This window comes from Sebastes umbrosus, chromosome 13, assembly GCF_015220745.1.
Source record: "Sebastes umbrosus isolate fSebUmb1 chromosome 13, fSebUmb1.pri, whole genome shotgun sequence".
NCBI classification, from domain to species: domain Eukaryota; kingdom Metazoa; phylum Chordata; class Actinopteri; order Perciformes; family Sebastidae; genus Sebastes; species Sebastes umbrosus.
In genome coordinates, this window is record NC_051281.1 from 10254978 (window position 1) to 10276238 (window position 21261).

Here is a 21261-nt window from a genome sequence, read left to right on the forward strand (position 1 = left end):
TTGTTTGGTCATTTCTTGTAGTGTCAAGAGGCAGAACTTTTGAAATCTTTTCACACAGACTCATATACATATATATACAATTTTTCTTTTTAATACCAATTTAAAGTCTTATAAACCACACGGTACACAGAGAAAGTGTGTTGCATCTACCGAAATACTTTAATAATGCACTCTATCAATTCTCAATAGAAATTTATAGTCATATACTGTATAAAAGCCACCAGAAATATCACCTGTCTACTTTCCATACTACCTGTGGGGGACACTAAACGTGAACATTTTAAAATCCTATATATAGTGTCTCTAATTAGCTGCCAATAAGCCCTACAAAAATGAGGGATAACTCATACATCGCGATTTTTGGTGAAGTCATAATCATGATATGGAAATGCTAAAATTGATATGTTATTTTTGTAAAGGGCTGTCAATTTCTGTAGCATTCTGCCACTTTCAAACTGAGTTGTCTAAAGTGGGTCATGATCTGATGAATTCATTCAGGGATCAGAAACCCTGGAACATTACATCCTGAACTGTTCTGACTACTAATATGTGTAATGACAAAGAATATGCTGCACATTGTGTTATTTTTGTCCTTGAATTTTCTGAACACCTTGTAGATTGTTCCAAACATGTAGAGCATTGTTCGTGACATGCAGAGGAGTATTCAAAGAAAATGTTCTGGTTTTGCTAAAGCTGAAAGAGTGAGCCAGTTCAGTGTCTCTCCCACTCATTTCTTAGTTTTTATCGGAAGATTCTGGAAACTTTACACAAATAATGCTCTCGCCTGCCTCACTGGAGTCTCACTGGAGTGTACAGACTGTAATTTCATGCGATTTAATCAGGATTTAATCATTATCAGTGTACCTTTTATGCTATTGGATGCAAGCAAAATAGCCAAGATCCCAGTACATTTCTAAGACTTCCTGTTAAGGGTGCTCCGATCAATCGGCCACCGATCTTTAGCGGACGATATTCGTTGTAAAGGGTTTGATCGGTGGTCTCTATAATGGCCAATCAGAAGAGCCGATCAGATTACGTTTCTCCGTCTGTCTGGTCTATTTTTCTGTGAGCCGCGAGCGAATTTCCTGCACCAACAGAGCGAGTGTTGTGAATTTTGGAAATGATTACATCAATCTTTTTTCAATGAATTTTGACTTTTGGCCTTTACAACGCTCTGGAGTTATTGGAAATGTTTAGATTATACGAGTTGGAAACAATCCTATGCAGCCACCAATGGAATCTAATTCTACAAATATTACAGCCTAACAGAGCCTGTTTTTAACCGGTACCGATAACTCCAACTTCACTTCGCCTCGCCTCTCCTCTGCTTTGCGGTGTGTGTGCGTGTATGCCGAGGCTAAACCGGGGCACTCGGTGAAATACGAGATCAGAGTGGGGCGCCGCTGCAGAATGAATATGAGGGAAACACTGATTAGTGTAGAATGAATAGACATGCAAACATCTTCACTTACTGTATTCGAACAACATTATGAATGAAGCTTCGAACTACTCGGTAGAGCTCTTTTGAGTATGAGATACAGTCTGAAGTTACGGAGACTACTGATACCGTGACTCCAGCGTAAAGGAAACCAAATTGTTGAGCGTGATGATGTCATTGTTTATATAGCCTGCCTATCAATTTTTTTTAAGCTCAATGAGCACGTAAAAAGAGCATAAGAGCAGGATCGCTTGTTGACTGATGCAGAGAAATGGCTTCAAATAGACCCCGTGAACGCTGATCGGTTCGGCCGATTCTTCTTCCAGCGATCGGTGATCGGCCCCAAAAATCCTGATCGGAGCACCCTTACTGGCTGTCTGATGTTGTTCTTTAATGCAAAGTAACTTTACAACACTTAACATTATTAAAAGCAGTATTTGACAGGCTTCTACACCAAGCAATGACTTAGGCATTAAACGGTACACAGACTTTTGCAGATACACTTTCCAATAGTTTCAGTGTCTTTTTTTATTTGTAAAATATTCACATTGAAAAGTACTAATAGGCATTGTTGTGGCACTGACTTCACAGAGGCTCACAGCACTAACAAACACACAGTGTATTCAGTTCACATGCATCATGCTAGATTCAAAGCCCTTACAATAATCACGGTTCTTTGCACTTAAACTCGACTCGTCCACGTGATCTGAGAAACAGTTAGTGTTGCTTCAGTCAGATTTTGGACGTGAAGTTTGTTAGTCCATCCTCAAAAAACAACCTCAATGCGCCGTGGTTTTTCCCTCCAGGCTCCAGAGAGGCTAATAAACTAAACACAAGCTATTAAACCAACTAAACACAGCACACACAGTGTAAAGCAACACACACACATACACACAGGCACAGACTGTAGTAAAAGCTGAATGGCACAACAGTGCACATCACGGCTGGTTTTGAAGGCTTTTGTAGCTGTTGACAAAGCAGCAGAAGCAGTTCATGTGCAGAGACAAATCCACTGATAAAGCTGTCGATGCTCAGACTCTCGGTTTGATCCCTTCGTCTTCTCTATGGAAACATTCACTGTTGGCTTGTCTTCCATATTACAGAGTAGTTTCATATCCAATTCAAATGCAATTTCATAAATGCTCAGTTGATCTGGATCATTCTGAATTATATAAATACTAGCTTACAAAGCAGTGTAAAGGTTGATTAATCACCCCAAACTTTGTAAGCCAGCATTGTGCAGTAAACATATAAACACTGTCGTGTGAGACAGTCCAAACCCACCTGTTCTTCTCCCACCCAATGACACATTACAGCTCAGCACACGTTACAAGATCTTCAAGCCAATACCTTACGTTAGCAGGGTGGATATGGATTCAGGCACTACTCTTTTTCCCTCTCTGCCTTCCCCACTTCTCCTCTCTCTTCCTTCGGTTTTCCCTTCATCCTACTTGACAAAGTGCAGGGCCTCAGCCGCCACCACAGAGCCTTTGCTGCTGTCGAGGCTGGTGACCAGCTTGAAGCCAGATCTCAGCGCTAGCATCACTGTCTCTAGTTTCAGACAGTCAAGTGTGCACAAGAATGTGCTGTCCTCCTTCAGTACGAGCCGCGAGCCCGGCTCCGACTTGATGAAGTGTCGGAACTGGATCACGTTGGACGACACCTCAAATTCTTCCGGGAAGCCGTCCAGGCGGCTCTTGGAGATCTGCACCAGCCGCCCTTTGACCTTGTCGATGAAGGTGGAGTCACTGCAGTACACCTTGAGGCCCTGCGACCTCTCGTGGCTATCCGTCATCTCCAAAAAGGCGGCCTCCCGCTGGGCCGCCCTCTGACTTTCCCACTCGACCACGGCTTCCACCAGTTCACTCAGACGGTAAAAGTCAGCCTCCCTTCGCAGGAGCCCTGCCTCCCGGAAGTCATCAGGCAGCTGGAGCTCTCCGCTTCGGAGGTAGTTGAGCACGTGGCGAAAAACTGGACCATCTCTATCGATGAACGGGTTGCCCATGGAATCGGTGTGCTGTACCGGCTTCTTACCATTGGCCAGCTCTTCCAGAAAGGAACCCTGGTGTTTGACAAGGGTGGTCCGATGGGCGGTGTACAGGAACCCCCCTACGTTGATGGTGATGGTGCCTGAAGAGGGCTTCTTGAAGCTCTTGCTGGGCTGCAGCAGGTCCGGGTTGATATGCCTCAGTTCACTTTCCATCCTTCTGAGGTTCCATTCCATTCTCCAGTCACCCTCTCCAGCCTCGACCCAGCCGCCTCAGAGCTGGTGCGTCTGCAGTGCAAATCGGGTCGGGTTTTTTTTTCTCTTCCCTTTTTGGATCGGGTCGTGTGAGTCTGTGCTGCTGCAGGGAAAAATGAAAAGGTGTTGTCAGCTGTCGTATAGTGAGAGGGAATGTGTTTGAGAGTGTGTGATGGTGGATGGGTGAGTGCTGTCTGGCAGAGGAGCTACAGTGAACTGGGAGCCGAAAACAGACTGGCTCTCTGTGCTGCTCGGTGTCTCTCCTCTCCCTCTCTCTCTCCCTCTATCTCTCTCTTAAGGAGTGGGTGGGCACACAGCGTCACATTCAGGGAGGAGAGAGAGGGAATATGTGAGCAAACAACAGAAGAGTCGGACTCCAGAAGCTCTTTCTTTTCTTTTTTTTTTGCTCGCTTTCCCTAATTATCTTTTGATTAAAAGGTGCAGAGCTCAGCTCTAGCTCACACACACACACACACACACACACACAAACATACATGCACACACACACACCCTTCACCAGATGGAGGGGGGGGGATGCCTCCACCATTTTTGTGGTGTGAAACTGTCTCAGCCTGTGTGAGTCTGAATATGAAACTCCTTTTGCAGCCAAATCCATCTGGTTGAACACACAGTGCTACATGTGAACTGGAATCTGTTTGAATAGGAGTCCAGTTTAATTCAGGGCTTCGCTGCCATGCTTTTTCTGTCTCGTCTCTGGTTATGACAGCGAGAAGTAGGCTGCTAGCCTTACTTATGTAAATGAAAGCAACAGGGAACGCATTCATATATGCACATCCTGTTTTCTTTCTTGCAAGGTAACAAGCAGTCCTCTGTCTTAGCAAATGTTGCTTGTGCATTGATTGTGTGTGTTTGCTGGCTTTGGGGTCCTGTGGACGAAATGGACTAATTACATTCAAAGGATGGTGTGGTCAAGAAGGACAGGTTATGACTGGCTCATGCTTTGGCCTGTAGTCCCCCTCAGGGGAGCTGCACTAAACTGGTAATTTGGTACAAATGCCTCATACAGTACCACCACTGTGTGTGTATTTCACATAGCAGTTTCTCTCCCAGTGCAACTGCGGATGTGTAAAAAATCACGGTTCATATGAAACCTGAGGAAATACACAGAGAGCCTGTAAAAGTAAAGTATGTTCGGATAATGTTTTTGGTTTCTGACTGGTTACAGTGTTTTAAAAAAAATCAATGTACCCTGTAGACGATTGGATCTGGTGCTCCATGCTAACACTTGAACATACTGGACACTGTGCTGATTAAAAAAATTTCATTCAAGAAAGCAATAATGGCTTATAGTATTAAAGCAAATGTGGCATAGTCTGGTAGATTTATGTTGTGTATTAACTTCCAGGGAGTGCTCGAAGTGTGAGTGTTTGGTCAGCAGAGACTGTACATCTAAAAATCAATGTGTTGTGAATATATTAGTCTGCCTGCTTCAGCTACCAAATAGTGAGTTAATGATTTCAAAACAAAAATACAACAGAAAATATGTTTAAAATCAAGACCCCGTCTTTCTATCAGTGTCTTCGTCAAATGTCAAATGTTTCTTGTGTTGTAAGTAACCACATTCATCATTTTATGAGATATTTAAAAAACCATGGGGGAAGAAGTAGAAAATGGCACAAAACAAAAACTCGGGCAGACAACCCAGACTCTAAATTTATGTTTGTGCTGGATTCTGACCCCAACAACAATTCTGTTAGGAATATTTCAGCCCAGATGGTTTGCAACCTACTTCGGATGTTTTTTTTTACACCAGGGAGGCAATGCCAGTCAATTTGCATAATTTATCAGCACTTACACAGGAGCCTGACATAGACAAAATACCTGGATTGTGGCAGTATTCGTCACTGCAGGGCAGCAGATACAGTGGGCTGGCTTTGCAGGGATGTTTATATCTCAGACTACTCGGTGGCAAAATCTTGTTTATTCACATATTTCACAGATGATGACTTGGATGTACTGAACATCACAGACAAGAGTAGAAGGGTGCTTGATTGATAGATTAGATTAGATTTAGGGCTGCAGTCACAAATTATTGTTTCAATTAATCTATAAATCATTTGGTCTATAAAACATCAATAAATTGTGATAAATGTCCTTCGCAGTTTTTCACAGTCCAAGATGGCATCTTCAGATTTCTTGTTTTGTCTGACCATTTTGTCCAAACCCCAAAGATATTCAGTTTATTACCTTAAAGGGACTGTTTGTAACTTTCTAAGCGTATAAATGTAGCGGGTCGGCACACATGCGCGCTCGCATATGCGCGCTCGCGTGTGGCCGCTGTCTCGTCTCCTCTGCCTGCTCGCCTTCACTCAGACAACGCGCGCGTTCTCGCGTACTCGCTCCACCTCTAGACGTGAACGCGCGCTCACTCCACACTGCAGAAGATTTAGTTTAGCTCTGAGAATATCTAGTGAATGCACAGGGGACATTTGTGCAGAAATAACTGCTGCAGCTCCTCCAGACCAACAGAGGTTTCCCGTTTCTTGGCAAGTAACGGGGCTCCGCAGAGAGAAACGTTACCGTCTTGTTACCGACCAGTTGCCGGTGTCTTCCTGCTCTCTCCGTCTGCGGGCGGAGGGAGACGAGTTTCTCGCTGGGGAGCCCCGCTGCTGAAGCCTGCGCTGAGGCAGGAGAAGCAAACACAGTATCATCATTGATTCATGGAGAGACCATCGTCTGGTCAGCTAACATTACTGCCAAGCAGCTGAAATATAGAGTGATATTATGCTTTTAGCTGACGTGTGTCGCCTCACTGTTTTGAGCGATGCTCGTTCATGTCCATTTAGAGCGAGCCCGACGCTGACTTTCGTTGATTTCACGGCCACAGGTGTCGCTGTTAAGAAGCATTTCTGAAAGTTGCTAATAGAAAGGACAAAGTAAACCAGCAAATATTCCCATTTGAGATACTGGAACCAAGTGTATGTTTGGCATTTTTGCTTATAAAATGACCTAAACGATTAATAGATATCTAAATGGTTGCTCCAGTTAACTGTAATTTATTTTCACTTGACGAATCGCTTCAGCTCTAATTAGATTAGATAAAACTGAATGATCCCAGTGAGAAAATTGGGCTGTTACACCTATTTTAAGTTGTAGTGATATACAGTGAAAAGGTTATAAATAAGTACAGAGTTAAAGGAGGTTGTATACAGAACATGATATATAAAGTAACAGCATTAGTATTAGCACTTGCAGAACCTTTTGTGCATCATAATAAGCTGGACAGTTAAGAAAAAAACAGTTTCTACACATTGTGAGAGTGACTCTACAAAGGAACTGGATGGTCTTGGTGTTAATACCGACCCTACAGACATAAGAGCTACCAAACCAACTACCAATCATCAGTGGGTTTATGCTCCATTCTTACGAGTGCGGCATACGAGTTCACTCAAAGGTCGGGAACTGTTTGATTACTTCTTATTGTGTGCCTCAAGCCACCAATGTTTCTCTACCAAGGACCAGCTCTCACTTAGCAAACAGTTGGATGAAGTGCATTCGTCATGTTCTGGTCCACATTGTTGAGAAAAGCTTAGCAACTGTACAGTCTCGATGATGCTCAGATTCACCCTCTTGGCACCCACGATCCTGCCTTCTTCAAAGTCTGTGGGATCACACTTGAGGCCACTTCTCAGCAGTCTGTTCACATGCAAAGTAGCTGTAGAAATGAAGGTGCTGTTGCATGCACCTGTTTATTTAGCAACACAAATGAAAAAGGAGAGACAATTTATGTTTTCCTGGGCCTGTGTTTATGAAACTTACATACACTTCAGAATGCTCCAGAGATAATTTAATCAAATGTGTGTTTGGAGGTTAAAGGTGCTACATTTGAAATTCAAAACATTAACATAGACACAGAAAACACAGATACAAAAGCAAAAAGCGCAAACAAATGCAATGCACTTAAAGCTGCAGTCAGTAACTTTGAGCAAATATGATAACGTTGTTTTATAAAACTGTCACTATATGCTGACAGTAGTGCATGAGACCGGTAATCTGTGAATAAAATAATGTTCCTCTTCCTCCTTCTAGTACTCCTAATGGTATTTGCAAGTTTCCACCAACAAAAGTTTCAAACAACCAAATCCAAAATTTTATGAAGTTTTGTCCCAGGTCACTAAAGTTACATGTATCTATGCTTGTCCATGTGCAAGAGCATGAAAAACATATTACAATTTGCGTTTGAGAGATAACACAATCATGGAAACAATCCAAGCTCTTTTCCCCAACAAACAAAATAAAAGAAAAACCATAAGCAACATGTGTTTTACATTCGTGCAACAGGTTATCAACTAGTTACGCCTCAGAACTAGTGCTGTAAATGGATGGTAGAGGAATTAGCTGAAGATGCATTTTTAAACTGAAACACTCAATTCAAACCCAGCGGGTTACTGAAATAATGCCTTCTGTGTCTGTGTTTATTCGGGAGAAGATCCCAGAATGACAGCTCTCTCTGTCTCTGCGGCGATTTTCTAATCATAAGTGATTAGTGGTATCATCATCAACAACACTCAATTGGAATTGCAAACGAGGCCAAGATGCAGCAGAGAGGATTGTGGGAGGTCTGACCTGCTTTCTGCCTCCTGTTCGTTAAAACTGGCTCATCGAGGATGATCATTATCTTCAAAGTCAGTGAGAATCTGTTTGTCACAGCTGTTGCGTCTCTTTATCGAAATGACAGCTTAGGATGTTCAAATTAAATCTCCCAAAATGCTGCTAGCAAGGAGTCTCCCTCCCTTTGTAAAGGTGGTGAATTATTCATAGAGCTGCTCTAAGAGCTTGTGGTGTAACATGGAGTCACTGACTGCTGTGAAGCTGGCATGGCAACCACTTAAAATAGGGTCTTATATGAGCTCAGAGCTGTCAATCTCTCGCGTTACTCATTATTGATGTCCATCTACTGTATGGAGCCTTTGTGTCTGTTGAGGCTCTGATGGATCAAACTGTTCAGGTGTAATATTATTTTTAAAGAAATTAGACATATCCCCCTACCTGGGTTTCAGTGGAGCATTATTGTCACATGGTCTACATAATGTTTTATGGACTTTTTAAAATGTTGAATTTTGATATTAATCTAGAAAGCTGGTACAATATGACTAGTCAGGAGGTTCAGTACAAACAGCTTGTGATTTTTAGGTTATAGCGGGTTCATAACTAAATAATGATCCAAACTTGTGCTAAATTTTGTCGAGGAAAAACTGGCATGACCATTTTCAAAGAGGTCCCTTGACGTCTGACCTCAAGATATGTGAATGAAAATGGGTTCTATGGGTACCCACGAGTCTCCCCTTTACAGACATGCCCACTTTATGATAATCACATGCAGTTTGGAGCAAGTCATAGTCAAGTCAGCACACTGACACACTGACAGCTGTTGTTGCCTGATGGGCTGCAGTTTGCCATGTTATGATTTAAAGCATTTTTTTTATGCTAAATGCAGTACCTGTGAGGGTTTCTGGACAATATTTGTCATTGTTTTATGTTGCTTATTGATTTCCAATTATAAATATATGCATACATTTGCATAAAGCAGCATATTTGCCCACCTGCATGTTGATAAGAGTATTAAATACTTGACAAATCTCCCTTTTAAGGTGCATTTTGAACAGATAAAAAACAGCCACATCAAACATGAAACCATTTTTAAAAGTTGTTCTGTAATCTTAAAATATGTTCTTGTTTACCTTCTTAAAACCCCAGGATGCAGCATTTTGAAAAAGCTTGCAAACAGCCAATGAGTTTCTAAGGGTGAGAAATAGACTTCCAGCTGTCCAGTCCAGTAGTAATTCAATAATCCACCGGTGTTCTCTGCATTAGTAGCACTTTGAAGCCTATTTGTTGCATATGGATGCTGCTGGTCCAAAACGAGTGGGCTGAATACATTTACATCGGAAAATCACTGCACAGTTAATGAATGAAATCATTACATTTCTTTAATGAAGCAGCCTGTGGGCTTGGTAGAGATTAGCTCTAATGGAAAATTATATTTGGAGATCCAATCAGTGACTTCACCCCCCCCCCTCTCTTATTGCTTCCTTGTTGTCAAAATGTGTAGACAAGACTCTGTCACTACTGTCTGTGTAAAGAGAGTCGATTTTACCTTTTCTGTTGCAGATAGGTCCCACATTTCTGGAGGGACCGACATATTAGAGCCAAATTATGCTGACGTTCATGTACCAGATGCTTGAACTCAGAAAAATGCATGTCTTTTATTCAGATTTCTAAAGCCGCGTGTACGTACATTTGTTTTTATAAATTTTAATAATTTTCAAACTGGGTGCACATGCATAAGCCTGATTTCCACTCTTACACTTAACCAGGTGGGCGGGTGTCAGTTCCGTGCAAAGCACTGGAACGATTATGTAGCCTTTTAGATGAGATATATTTTAATAAAATACAGTTGTACCGACGGGATACACTAGAGCACCTCCAAATGTGGTCTGAGTGATCGGATCTCAATGCGTCCTCAATGCGTTTTGAGTGCGTTCACACCTGTACTTAGAGCTGTCCACTTGTAATCCGATCACCCAGGACGCATGTTAATACCAGGTCTGAACGGGGCCACGAACTTATCACATCGATATGAGAAGGATAATGATGTAGTTTACATTACTGATATTTAAACAGACTTTAGAAGGGCAATAAAGGATAATATGACAAGATCATAAACACAGGGAAATAAAATAATACCTGCAGTGTAAATAAATAGAATAATAAAGTCAAACCAATCAAGTTGTAAATGTGTCTCTGCAACTATATTATTGATATTTTCAAGTTAAATGAGTGGGTTAACATGGGCACCACAATACTTGTATACTTTCAATGACGTATTACATCTTATATAGGCACATATTTACAGTCTATTTTTCCAGTATTTTACATATACTGTAGTTCATATCGTAGTCCTAAGATAAAGGTCTCCATACAGTTTATTTATAAGTGTAGTCCAGTCGTTCTTTGTTGGAGGGTTTGTCTGAAGCCATTATCTGTGTGATGGCTTTCTTGCGAGCAACCAAAAATATTTTATTTGTATTCATTCTATGTTTGTCTGGGTCTTTGCTTCAGTATAATGAAAAAAGAAAAAGCAATTAACTTCTATTCTGATTGCGAGTCGATTGCCTTAGATTTTGCGAGCAGGATTTGCGAGTAAGCTTCCTTGTTTTCTTTTTGACATTGGCCTGTATGTCTGCTGCTGACTACAAAACAGAGAAATGAATAATGGCAATTCGGCGCACGACTTAGAAAGTGATGAAGTGGGTGATGAAGCTTCACGGTTGGTCGGCGAAGTGTTTGAGTTTCCTCATTGGCCATTGCTCTTTCAAAATGAAAAGGCGGGGAACAGTCCTTTATGCAAATGAGCCCGTCCCGCGCGACGTGTCCGGCTCATGAAACTTGGACCAAGCTGTCAAACTAGACGATCTAGTTCTAAAATGAAATGAGATTCAGCAGTGGCATCGCCTATTTCTCGTTTAAAATGTTTTCAGAAGTAGATTTTGGTGGATTGTTTAGATGGAAGAACAGAAAGTTTACGAGCAGGCCTGCCATGTTGTTTCCTGTTTGAAACGGCAAGCAAAAAACCAGGGACCAATCAGGTGCATTCCACAATAGGGTATGTAACCGCTTGAACGGCCAGTTGAGTGGAGCAGCGCGTCCCCTAGTGTCCTTGCCGGACCTGGTGGACATGTAGCGCTGGATTTAACATTATAAACATGACCACAAATTCACAGACTGACCATACACGCTCCAGCCATATACACGGTTTTGACCGAGTCTTGTTTCTGATCTTTGCGTTAAAGTGAATGAAGCTTTTGATATCGCGCCCCCACGCTTCGATGGTGATGGCAAGAATAACATGCATGCTGGTACCTTTTATTAAAGTGAATTAGTAATGAATCACCCTCATGCATGAATCATGCATCAATAGTAGCCTAATTTTACCCATGAGCCATGATGATGACGATACAAAAGGTGACAATCGTTGGCAAAAAAGGCATATTGTCAATCTTTTAGAGACCAGCCAAGCTCCCACTGGCTCTCCTGTAGTTAGCACACTGCCAGGAGGTCACCAGGCTTCAATCAGATCTGAGTCAAAACCTGAGGCAAGAGAATGTGGTTTTAGAAACGCAAAGAAATCATCCAAGAAAACAAGTCTTATTGGAGAGTGAACTCAGAGTAGAGATAGCCGGGGTCACATGAATAGCCTGAGGCTCCGTAACAGAAGCAGCTTATGCAATGCGTCAGATCTTGTATTTGTGAGAAAGAAATTCTTTTTGTAAACCCTGAATGGAGCTTAAGGTTAGTAAACCTTGAAAGAACTGTTGGGCTGCAAAGTTTTTTCAATACTGAAGAGCAGCCTCTATTTTGCATACTGATGAAGGTCTTTAACCACCGTATTTGTACTTATTGCTCTAGCCCTAGTATTATATGTAGGCTCGGTGAGTTTGTGATAGTGAAACATAGATGAAGAGGGATAGTTTATCCAGAGATGGTGATGGTGGATGGAGGCCTGGTGGGCGGTGAGCTGTTTGTTGTGTTTAACATTAGGAAGGTCAGAGCTTTGAGGAAAGGGCCTTGGAGCAGATGGAGGTAAGAGATGAGCGTGAGGGGGTGGACGCGTGACCTCCTCACCCTCTCATCTGTCTCTCTCCTCCTCCTACCGTCTTCCCTCGACCATTTTTCACTTCTCTACTCTTAAAGAATTAGCTAAATGCAATGCCTTTAGCATGTCTTAAATACAGTTAATACAGCTCTTCCCTTTTCCATCTACTTGTTTATTTATAGTTTCCTGATTTCCCTTTTATTAGACTACCCATTAAGTTTTTTTTTGTGCAGGAATAAGAAGCCATTTCTTGGATTAATTTCTGTCATCTTATCCTGATTCTGATCTCACTGTATTAATATGGCAAACTTTAATAAGCTTCTTCATTTATTTCGCTGGTTTGTTTGACTCAAGTGAAGTAAATGTTGTTTTAGAGAGAAAATAGGCCAGCATTACCATGACATCACAAAGTCACAATAATCAGTTAGTCTCACTGGAGCATCTTTTGTTCTTCACTTCTTTTGTCTTGATTGCAGATTTGAACTTGGAGACAGATTGAGGATTTATTTTGGAGACAGATGTTGGTTCTAAAAGAGTAATTTCCTTAATTTCCACTGGCTGCAATGCGGTCATGGTTTAGCTCCGCTGTGGATGCTGCAAATGATCTGCTGCAATTTCAGCCAGCGTCCACCGTACGCACAAGGGTCCTTTCTCTGCTCCACTATCTTTAAATGCTGGGTCTCTTTTGGCTCAAGCAGCATCTCAAATTGACTTGTGAATATATCTGAATGCCTATATTGATTGGAAGTTGTCATAAAATCTAAATTCATTTGTTGCTGACTTTCTCTTACGTACATTTTACAATGGTGTACAAATAGAAGGCGATTAATAATTTATGACTCATATAATTTATGAAGCATGAAAGAGAGGCAACATAACGCTAAACAACACTGGAAACAAAGCATCTTAAATTGAGTAAACCCATAAATGAAATGGAAAATAATCCAACACAAAATGTGGCTGCTGAAAATCAGACTTTATGAAGACACTCAGTTTCTAATACGCTTTCATCTGAACCACAACGGAGTCGTGATATAAACTCTGAAGTGAGGATACCTGAAGTTAGATTGGTTGATTGATTTGCAACTTACAGTATATTTGCCCTTTTTAAGCTGCAGTGTGGTGACATTAGTTGATGGATAGGTCCACCCAACACCTAATGTCTTACGGTGCTTTTTGAATGAATCTTAATGTTTTTGGTGAACTCCTGAGCTTTCTTGTTGATCCACTCTCTGTGGCAGAAATAGCGACAGTGTAACGTGTCACATTTAAGGCTCAGTAGCATCTAGATTCAGTAGATAGTAATATGTGTCTGCACTGGCTTGCTGTTGTTTTGACATTGTTTATGTTAAATTCAGACCTCTGTAATTCAGGATATGACATGATTGGCAGGCAGGGAGCAAGCATGTGTTATACAACAATGTGGGAGAAGAGTGATTACAGCCGAAACCAAGAGCGAAGAGCAAATAGGCTGTTATCTCTCTGCCACTGTTCTGTTTACATGTAAAGGACATCAAACCACATACATCCAAACAGCAGCTAGTAGAGCTGGGAGATAAAACCATCTTTAAAAATGATAAAAATCATCCTTGATAAAGATGATGAATTTGAGATTTATTTTTGATAGTTGTTTTTTAATCTGTTTTCCTCTGCCTACAAAAACACTAGACGAACAGCCTGTCGCTACTGTTGCGGCTGTAAAACACCTTACAATCCATGCAAAATTACTCGTTTCACTATCAGCATTTGATCGATTCAATCCGATAACATTTGGAAAGTCTAGAAGAGCCGTGAGATTGAGTTATTTTATCCCCATCCAAGTCAGCATAGGGTTAACTGGAGTCTAGCTGGAAGTCTCTGGTGCGCATGATCAAAAGTAGCGTGCAGCAGTGAGATGACCAACAAGGAGTGTCATATATACTTTTACATACCTCTTTATATTTATATATATACTTTAAACTGTAATGTAAACATTTACCTCTCTTCAATTTCAAGTTCAAATTTGTCTTAGCAAGAAAAAAAACAAAGCCATTCTTTAATGTTGTTGACCGTTGTTTTGTGCTTTTTTATTTTTTAAGAATCAGTTTAGGCACCGGCATCGTTTTAAAAGAATTGTTTTAGCACCGGTATTGGTAAAAACCCAAACAGTACCTAACCTAGCAGAGGATATCACTCTGTACAGGGACCTGCATTTAAACCCCCGATGCTAACATATAGTAACACATTGTGTACTCCAAATTAATTCAGATTAAAGCATTATAATTGTGAAAGGAGTAGTTCACAGTTCATAGTTCAAAGTTTACTTGGCAACCTCACAGTGACAATAGGACACCAGGAAGTTTCTACAGCTCATAACCCCCTGTTAAACCACAACTTACTGTTTTTACACTTCTGTTTTTATTTACAGATTTAACAAACAAGACATAAGGTGTTAATTTGTGAGCTATAGAGGTGTTGGTAAGCAGATTTTGTTTTTCTTTTTGGACAAGAGCCAGGCTAGCTGTTTTCCCCTGTTTCCACGCTTTGTGCAAAGCAAAGCTAACCGTCTCCTAATGACAGACATGTCAGTGGTGTCCGTCTTCTGAAGTCTCTGCAAACCAAGAAGTGATTTCACCCTATTGAGACTGTCTCTACTGTACATGACTCGTACGATATGTCTGAACCACTTGTACATGTTTGTTTGTACCCAAGAAAAAAATTGGTGAATGTGACAAATTGTCTTAAATCACTTGGAGTGATTAAATGTGTTCATGAGAGTTGTGGCCCATTTTTGTCTGTGTTATTTATAAATGAAAACAAGAGCCTGACAGAATAGACGTGGCTGCATCAAAACAGTTGTGATTTTAATGAATGTGCTGTTTAATCTCAGCCTCAGCTATTCCTCATCAGATGGAGAGTAATAAAATCTTTTGCAGCTCTGAATGACGGGTGCGTAGGAGAATTAGGATACTGACTGTCTGCTGAAGGTGTGGACCAAAACATTGACTTAAGAGTTTTATAGTGAAGCCAACGTGCAGGAGTCTTACTATTTATCTCAAGTGTTCCTCCCACTCACAGAAGCCTTGAGCTACACATGCTGCGGTCAGTCCGCATCCAGTGTTGGTCCTCACTCTTTATCTATCTACAATTACGTGTGTCATTCCCTGATTACAAAGACATTTCTGTCCTTCATCCAGTGTCCCTCTGGATCCTAGAGGAAACATGAAAGACTTGAGTTGCAGAAGGGAAACAGTCCTCATTTCTTTACGGCCTTGATGAAATCACACAGCGTGTTTGACCGTGACTGCTGCACAGCAGGGATGTTGGTGTTAGATGTTGGTTTGCACACATGTTGCTCGTGTGTGTGGGTGTGTTTTTAGACGTGTTGCTGGCAAGTGCTCTGACGCTCACCAGCCAATAATTGCACATAATTGCATCCATTTGTTCGAAAAAGGCAAAGATGAACATTAGTGAGATCTGTGACACGTGCTGCAAAGCGTTCGTCGCCTCAAGATTATAGACGGACTGTTGCGGACTCTTGATGGAATGTTGCGTGACACGTGATGTCAGGTGGCATGTGATGGTTACTATGGTGATCGTAGCACCTGCATTTGTTCAGCCGTGGTTAACACTGAATACATCAAGGTTTTTTCCATTACAGATGAGGCTGGTGATATTCTCTAGTTTTGTTGCCAACCCCATGAAAAAAAAAATACACTTACAATGAATTATTGTATTGTATTGCCTCTGTAGCCAAAGCCTTTTATATTCTATTCCTCCGTGCCGTAGAGCTCCACTGTTCAAAAAACATTAAAACATCATAAATTAGCCACACTGTTGCACTGGCTGATAAGCTCCTTACATTACAATGCACATGGGCACTTTAGTTGTTTTTTTGCGTCAATACCGCATACACCGTGCTGCTGTAAATAAAGCACACCAAATGTGTATTAATCCGCATTTGAAAATGGTCCCCAACAAATGTACTATTTACTTCTGTTTGAGGTGTTTTTGCTATTTTTCGTGAGTGATTGACAGCTGCTCATAGACGTCAGGCTCCAGCTCGGCTCTGATCGGTTGTTTTTCCTCCGGTCTGTGAAATCTTGCAGATGACATTAGGAGCACCGGAGGACACAGAGGCACATGATTTTTTTCAGAATACCTGTCTCATACATTACTGTCAGGATATAGTGAGCGTTTTATAAAAATATATTTTTTTTAATCATATTTGCTCTAATTCCACCCACTGCAGCTTTAACACACAACTTTAATTAATGGAGACATAAATAATGAATGAATACAATAAGCCTTTGCTGCCGGTAGAAATGGCTCGTGTGCCTCCGTGGAGATCCCTTAATTTAATTGTGGTTTGACAAACATGTGGTTTGCCATGTAAGAAGACCTCAATAAAACAAGAACAGCACAAGCAGTGGTAATACGCACCCTTGTTATAATCTGTGGATACACAGACTAGGGAATAAAAAAAAAAACTAGAGCACAGCTGAAGCAGAGTGACAGGTGATCCTGCTGTGCCGGCGTCATCAGAAACTGACGTCGCTTCTGATGACGCTTGAGAGGGAAAGACGTCTTTTCCGTGTATCACTTCTTTGCATTTCACCCCCACGTTTTAAGTGGGAGACAAAAGGAAAAGACGCAAGTGAGGGAAGTGTGAAGACAAGAAAGGGAATTGGCATGAATCCCTAGAGGATTTACCAGGACAGGATTTCACACCTGGGGATCCTTTGACTGTTTATGGATATTGTAAGAGAACGTTGAAATAAGTTTGACAGCCTCTTCCCCTCCTCCACGGCTCATCTGGACCTGTAAATCTGTTTATTATCAATGCCTCGCCGCCTGTTTGTTGACCTCTACCGCTCCCTGTAGACTTCCTCTCTGTGTTTGCCCTTTTAGTCTCTCTCTCTCTGCTGGTATTGTTAACTGGTGGGTGTGAAATGTAGCGGCTTCTCAGACCTTTTTATCTGTCAAGATACATTCCAATTCCAAATCATACAACAATGCATAATAGACCGAGCTGCTGCCAATATAACGCCAACGCTCACCAACTGGACTCATCATTCTGATTGGAGAGGAGCAGAAGAGGCATCAAATGGTTTCGGTAAAAGGTTGTGGGTTGTACAGATGAATAATTGGATAAAGCACCTTATGAAAGAACACCTTGAAAAATAAATGCAACAAGTGAAAAGAGCATGTTCAATGCAAATCAGAAATGGCTGTAAATGTCACATTGAGAGGAGTTGTGACTGGTTTATGGAAGGCTTACTGGTAGTTTTGGAAGAAGTATTTAGATCCTTCACTTAAGTAGAAGTACTTATACCACAGTATAAAAACAAAATAATAAATAATAATGCATATTAAAGTAAACGTACATAAGTATTTTCAGCTAAATGTACTTCAAGTACCAATTTATTATTCTGCAGAAAAATGACTGACGCATTTTCCTGTTGTAGCTGGTTGAGACGGAGTTAGTTTTAACTACTCTATATATAGTTAGAAAGGTTTGTCCAGTGGTTCTCAACTTAGGGGTCGTGCCCCTCCAAAGGGTCACAAGATAAAATTAAATTAACACCTGCCACCCGCCAAATGCGGCTAAATTATTGGCAGTGGTGTATAAAATTGTCAGGCCGTCTGCCACTTTCGCAGACAGGGAAAATGCTATGGATGGGAATAGAGAATCAGTTCCCGTTGAGAACCGGTTCCTGGTTGTTTGATTCGTTAGCATTGCATGCCTTAGTGACTATCGATTGCTGTTATTGATACTTTCCGACAGTTACGCATGCACAATGACGTAACGCCATACGCATACTGTATCATGTTTCAGTTTGTTTGGAAACAAAACGCTCAACAGCGTGGCGCTAATAAATCTGATGGGACGCACCCTATTTGTTCCTTGATAATGGTACATTGTGAACAACAAATCGGCATAAGGAGAACTAGTAACGTTAGCTGTTAGCAGCCGGTAAGCAGCACAATCCTGCTTGGCTCAATAACGGCACTACTAACGTTAACGGAGGTTGCATTGATGATTGCTAGGATGCGTTCAAGTTCTATAAAAGCTCTATAAAAATGAGTATTTGGCGAAGGTATATCATGATTTGTTCAAATGTCATCTTGTATTTTGTAATACAAGAAACTTGTGGTTCAAATGGTTCAGAAGCTCTGGTTTAATCTATAACGACGTGTTGTATTTTAGAAGTGTGTCACATATTTTTTTATGTAATTTTTTTATCTGAAAGGTAAGTTAAAAATAGAAAACTAAACCCGATGACATGTGGTAGATGTTTATCCACTTTACTCAGCTCTTTGTAGAAGCCCCACTGACAAATTACAGCTGCATGTATTTTTGAGGCTGCTTCTGCCAGCTGTGCACACCTGGATTTAGGCAATTTCCCCTCCTTGCAGATGCTCTCCCGCTGTGTCAGATTGGGTGGCGAGGCATTTGTAAATTGCAGTCTTCATGTCTGACAGATTTTTTTAGCCAGAGCCTAAGCTGGTCTGTTTTGACACTGTGTCAGAGGTGTTAATTGTGGTGCTGGTGCATTGCATTGCATTATATTATATAAAAAACTTGGTTTTAATATCAATCTATTCTCAACAAAAACTGACTATGATAAGCTTTAATGTGTTTAATAACCTTGAACAATGGACTATGGCTGATGTGAGGTGTCCATAATGGTTTTGCTTTTCAGGCACTTCTGTATTGATAAGTGCTAGTTGGGATATATCCGAGCTTTTAGAAAAATCTGAGTTGTGCTGTAATTACAATTTGTATGATGACATGAACAATATTTCGGGTTGGAAACTGGTAATCAGGGATAGCTATTATATGATGATAAAAAAAGCCATAAATCATGCCCTATCAGATGCATGTTTCACATTTTCTCTGTTGTTTATGGGGAGTTTTGTTCAAAGTATATTTACGTTATTTAAGCAAGTTTTAAAACAACAAAATGTGGAGTTTTGCTTTATTTTCCACCTGTGTGCATGTGTCTGAATCATGATTGAGCAACTGAGTCACTGTCTTTGTTGTAGATGAAATTAGTCTGGAGGGAATGGTGGTGCACAGAGCTGAATGCAGACCGGTCGTCAATGACAACTACATGAAGCTGAAGAAGTGAGTGAACTTTGAAATTTCAGCTCAGAAACGTCTCATGCATTACAGTAAGTTAGAGTAATGGGATGTGGCAAAGAATGGGATAGACCGTAAATTGAAATTCAGCAACTGTAGACAGTTTAAAACAAAAACACTCCAGTGTAAATATTGTAAAAAAGCACAGCAGTCGTTACTGGCACCGGGTGATGACATGATAATTGTGCAAAATATGTGAAACTTGTAATTAATAGTAAGATTCTTGTTTATTATGAAAACCTAACTGTAATTTGTCCTTCTACCTACACCCTTTGAAAAACTCAATGATATGCCGTGTGTAATATTTCATGGTGAACGGACTGACTGCATGTTCAAGGCTCATTAATTGTCATTCTGCAACACAGGGTTGCACAACGAAATGCAGTTGTAGCCTAATCCATTTAGGCCGGGATTAGACAGAGTGTGTTTTGCAGGTGGAAAACACAAGGCACACCACATGGCCTTTTTGTTGCTCGAACAGACAGAGCATTATTTGCTTTTCTTAGAAATTGTTGCTAGGCAACCACCAAATGAGTGCTAACGTATGCACAAACACAAACCTTGAACTCTACGTTATGTAGTTAATAATACAGTTTAAATTAATGAAAATGACTTGCCCAAAATCTCAGGTACCACACTAATTTGCCTCCTGATGTTTTTCTGTTCAGATCATGGTCACTACGGTTGGTAAAGTCTTACAGCTCCAGCAAAAGTCACAACAATGAGAAAAAAAACGCTAATGATGTCGGACGCTTTTACCCTCGGACTTGAATTTCTTTGAACTTGAGGGGTTCAGGGCGCTCCTGTAAAAACGCAAGAAAAACACTCCACTCTTAATTAATGAAAAGCCGCCCCAGGCTGCTTAAACACACTCTGTCTGATCAGGGCCTTATGCTACACAAGAAAAACATGACAAAACAAAACAACAAAACAGTGGTGCATTCCTGTGGTACATTTAAAAAAAACAAATTGCATCAGGAGGAATGTAAACAGCAGCAAACATTGGCGAATTCTATGGGCAGATAGTAGGGCCGACATCTTACATTAAAAATTTGACATCAGGGAAACATTGTCCATCAACTTTGACTATGTTTGAGCACCAAACATCATTGATGTAAACCCAGAGTCCACCTCCTCTTGTCCCACTGGAGTCCTGCGCTCTGTCCTGCGGTCTGTCTGGGATGCCACGATGGAGCCAGGTCTCTGTAAAGATGTGGGCACAACAGTCACCGATCTCCCATTGCTGGGTTAGCCTGAAGGCTTATTCTTATTTTCCTGCAACCGGACATCAGCCGAGAGCAGGCTCGGTAGTGGAATAGCCTTAGGTCATTATAGAGTATGTGTCTACACCTGCTCTATATGAAAACTTCTGTTATGATTTGACGCTATATAAAAATGAATTGAAATTGAGGTCCTAGTTGGGTTAGTTTAACTCCCATCCCTGCTCTCCTCCCACTCCTCCTGGGGTGGTCGGCTCTGCTTTCGGTGGCGTTTGGTCCGGCTGGTCTGGCTGGATGGTCAGGAAGTTGCCATGGGCGGTGATCGTCTCAAGGTCTGCTGCACTTTATCCAATCCTCACTAACTTACGGGACAAAGTGCTTTACAAGTTGCGTCTCATTCACCCATTCGCACACATATTCATGCACCGATGGCGGAGCCCGTCGGGAGCAACTTGGGGTTCAGCGTCTCGCTAAAGGACACTTTGACATGTGGACAGGAGGAGCCAGGCATTGAACTGCCAACCTTGTGATTAAGGACGACCTATCTGTCCCCTGAGCTACAGCCGCCCCACAATGTACACAGTATATTCATTGTATGTCGCAGCATTTCCATTGCAA

General features: G+C 41.3%; 2 protein-coding genes across 3 annotated transcripts in view; one reads left to right on the forward strand and one right to left on the reverse strand.

Annotated features, from left to right (window-relative positions):
* LOC119500789 (general transcription factor IIF subunit 2-like) overlaps positions 1-21261 on the forward strand; it is a 47873-nt gene that overhangs the window by 21915 nt on the left and 4697 nt on the right. For both annotated transcript variants that reach the window (XM_037790718.1, XM_037790719.1), the window contains exon 5: positions 19327-19408. In XM_037790718.1, the coding sequence (XP_037646646.1) occupies positions 19327-19408 (82 nt within the window). The remainder of the gene's footprint in view (positions 1-19326; positions 19409-21261) is intronic.
* On the reverse strand, positions 1809-4022 carry kctd4 (potassium channel tetramerization domain containing 4). The gene has a single exon (XM_037790720.1). The coding sequence runs from the start codon at positions 3660-3662 to the stop codon at positions 2886-2888; it is 777 nt and encodes a 258-aa protein (XP_037646648.1). The 5' UTR covers positions 3663-4022; the 3' UTR covers positions 1809-2885.

Bases quoted from the DNA above. Each gene is read 5' to 3' on its own strand.
- kctd4 (XM_037790720.1), bottom strand. From the start codon at position 3,662: ATGGAATGGAACCTCAGAAGGATGGAAAGTGAACTGAGGCATATCAAC.